This window comes from Natator depressus, chromosome 1 (genome assembly GCF_965152275.1).
Source record: "Natator depressus isolate rNatDep1 chromosome 1, rNatDep2.hap1, whole genome shotgun sequence".
Classification (NCBI taxonomy): domain Eukaryota; kingdom Metazoa; phylum Chordata; order Testudines; family Cheloniidae; genus Natator; species Natator depressus.
Window position 1 is genome coordinate 4709991 of NC_134234.1, and position 3464 is coordinate 4713454.

The following is a 3464-nucleotide window of genomic DNA, read 5'->3' on the forward strand; positions in this document are numbered from 1 at the left end:
GGCATTGTATTTTCTGTATGATTCCCCATCCCCCTCCTCCTGGATACCAATGTTTTGCTTAGTTTCTCTCCATGCTTGCACTATGAGCAGGGTTTCACAGAGCTGTGAACTATGTCCTGTCCTGAGGTCATACTGTTAAATTAGAACAGAGTAAGGCGTTTGAGGAGTTCAAGCTTTCCCTCCAATGGCATACACATTGCAATTTTTGACATTGAAGTTAATCTGCCATCACGTTGCCCATTCACCTGACTTGGTTAGCTCCCTCTGAGGATTCTCTGGACTTGACTATGACCATAATAATCTGGTGCCATCTATCCATGTTGCCACCTCACTGTTCACCCCCCTTTCTAGTATTTACCGTACTATTTGTTACACTGTGCTTCCCTCCTCTCACAGGCACCTTGAGCAATTCTGAGCCCGAGTGATGTTTCAGCTACCTCATGGCATCTTTCAACATCACCCCTATTGACCCATCAACATTCATCCTAATGGGCATCCCTGGCCTGGAAGCTGCCCACTTCCTGATTTCCATCCCTTTCTCTATGTTCTACATAATCGGCCTGTTGGGAAATTTCACACTTTTGTTTGTTGTACGGGAAGAGCAGACCCTGCACAAGCCAATGTACCTGCTGCTCTGCATGCTGGTGCTTACAGACATCAACATGCCTACCTCCGTCGTGCTGAAGGCACTGTGTATATTTTGCTTCAATTTCAAAGGCATTACCGTGAGTGGCTGCCTCATTCAGATGTTCTTTCTTCATGCAGCTTCTATGATGCACTCAGCTGTCCTCATCACAATGGCCTTCGATATCTACATTGCCATATGTAACCCCCTGAGATACTCCACCATCCTCACCAACGCACGAATAGCTAAGCTAGGGTTCGTGGGTTTGATAAGAGCTCTTCTCTTCATTCTTCCTACACCCCTGCTCCTGAGCAGGCAGCCATTCTGTGCCAACTGCATTATCCCCCACACGTACTGCGACCACATGGCTGTGGTGAAGATGTCGTGTGGCAACATTACAGTCAACAGGACATACTGGTTGATAATAGCGTTTGTAGTCAATGGATTAGACATGATGCTTATTGCCATGTCCTACAGTCTGACCATCAGGACTGTCCTCAGAATGTCCTCCAAGAAAGCCCACCAGAAAGCCCTCAACACCTGCACAGCCCATATCAGTGTGATACTGGTTTCTTATACTCCCTCCCTCTTCTCCTCTCTGACACACCGGTTTGGTCAGGGCATCGCTCCGCATGTTCACATCATCTTGGCCAACCTCTATTTCCTCCTTGCTGCCACGCTCAACCCTATCATTTATGGAGTCAAAATGAAAGAGCTTCTTGACAAAGTGGGCAAATACACCTGCAGAATGTGATCACCTGGGGCCATTGACTTTAATCCTGCATGACAAGAGGGGAAAGGCTATCTCCTCATTAATCAAGGGTGCTCTGTCTCACTTTGGTTTAGCTCAGAATTGTGGAAGTTCACATTCTGAGAAGTTCCTCACACTGAATTTCTTAGGAATGGAGAGAGCAGTGCTTGGTCATGGAGCGATGAATTCCCTCTCTCTGACCATCACCTGATCGCTTTCAGCCTCATCTGTCAGCCCCCACACCCTTTCACTCGGACTTTCTGTGACTTCCAGACCACATCCACAAAATGCTGCAGATTTCTGATACAAGGTGGCTTTCCATTGGACCCTATGTGAACAGGGTTCTTGATCAGTTTGACAGAAACTATGCTTTCAGATAGCCAAAGAGAAATGAAACAGCTACAATCCTGAACTTCTTTAGCAGATGTGAAATGATATGATGAACAAAATTCATCTGATTTGTCTACGTCCAATCTTTCAGGAGGCCTGGAGGATAAACCAAATGTTTCAGTTGGAAAGTGCAAATACAGGAAAGCTCCTGCAGGATTTGAAGACATTCCACTTGAGCTTGTTCGTTAGAGTTGTGAAACCATGTGTTTTTGAGAACTGGACTGCTATGTTAAACTATGACATCATCTTTAAGTCAACTTACTTGCTGCTTGGACCTTTCAAAATACACAGCAACCATTCCCGTTGTCAAAGATGTCAAAAGTTTGTGTTGAGATTTCAGGTTGGAGTTTGTGAAACAGAGATTGCCACCAAACATCCAGGTGACTGAATTGCTTGCAGTACTAAGTCCTTCTACTGCGCTCAGCCCTGCCCGACCTAGATTTGCTGATACCCCATTTTAGTCATTGTTTTCTGGAGACCTTGGACAGCTGGAGCAGCAGTGGGGAGTGTTGCCAGTGGTTCACTGGCCTCATACTGAGGACAAACGATTTGAGCAGGTTTGGCTTGAAGGTCTCAAATACACGGATGCCGCTGGGGACAAAGTCTTTAATGAACTTGGCCTATTTGCTCTGTTGTTGCTGTCACTATCTTTTAGCAACGCTGCAATTAAAATATTGTTTTCCCAGATGAACTTGATAAAAAAAATTGTGCAACAAGATGCAAGAGGGGAATTTAGAAACATACTTCATTTTAGGCATTGATGCAATGACACAAAACGTTCTGCAAACATTTTGCACCAGAGACAGTTATGATTGCACTGGTCACCGCTGCTATCTATGGCCAGTATTAGAAGCATTCTACCTCCAAGAAAGAGCGGGAGGAGGAAATGTTTCCTTTTACAGACTAACAGTAACAAACTATTTCAACTCAAAGTACAGACATTGACTCCGGTCATTGAATGGAATTAGAAATAAATAATATAATAATGTCATTGTTGTTTTTACACTACATACATTCTGGGCTCCTTTGAGGCTATTTTTAACGCCATCATTTTCTCTTGAGATATAAGTACCAGTACTGGGGGTTTGATTTTGACTGTCATCTCATAGCTTTGTTGCTTATGTGGCAAACTCCTGCTGGCCCTTGTAGCTTTTTTTTTTTTAATCACATCTGTACTAGGTCTCTAACAAAAGCTTTCATGTGTTACTTGATGTAGACCATTGTGTTAAGAAAAACAATTGTTTTAAAAAATAGATTGGGCCGTTTTAGGTTAATTTTTAAGTGAGCTATTAATGTAGTCGAAATCTGGGAAACTACCTCAAGCTGAGCTGGAGACAGAGCAGCAGCAGCCAGAAACACAAGGACGGGAAGAGCAGCCCAGAAGGCCAAGCGGGGCTGGAGCCAGAGAAGCAGCACTCGGCCAGAAGAGCCAGCGTTGGGCCAGGAAGAGTAGACCTGCTGAGGCAGAGCTGGGGAGCTGTAGCTGGAGCTCAAAAGCTCTGTGAGCTGCATCATGTCCCTGTTGCCCCTGGCACAGAGGAAGCGTACGCTCACAAACAACCTGTGAAAAAGGAGCCTTCCTTGACTTTTCAGCTGTTACAAGCACACGCGGACAACGAGAATATCAGCTAGACAAAAACAAGAGGTCTAAAGGAAAATGGGGCAGACAGCTGTATTCCTGTGTTCGACGCACTGTTA

The 3464-nt window shown here is 44.8% G+C and overlaps 1 protein-coding gene across 1 annotated transcript; it reads left to right on the forward strand.

Annotated features, from left to right (window-relative positions):
- The first annotated feature begins 440 nt into the window (after positions 1-440).
- On the forward strand, positions 441-1379 carry LOC141981022 (olfactory receptor 52N4-like). Its single transcript, XM_074942840.1, has one exon. It carries the CDS (start codon positions 441-443, stop codon positions 1377-1379), a length of 939 nt encoding a protein of 312 aa, XP_074798941.1.
- Positions 1380-3464: the final 2085 nt, after the last annotated feature.

Bases quoted from the DNA above. Each gene is read 5' to 3' on its own strand.
- LOC141981022 (XM_074942840.1), top strand. From the start codon at position 441: ATGGCATCTTTCAACATCACCCCTATTGACCCATCAACATTCATCCTA.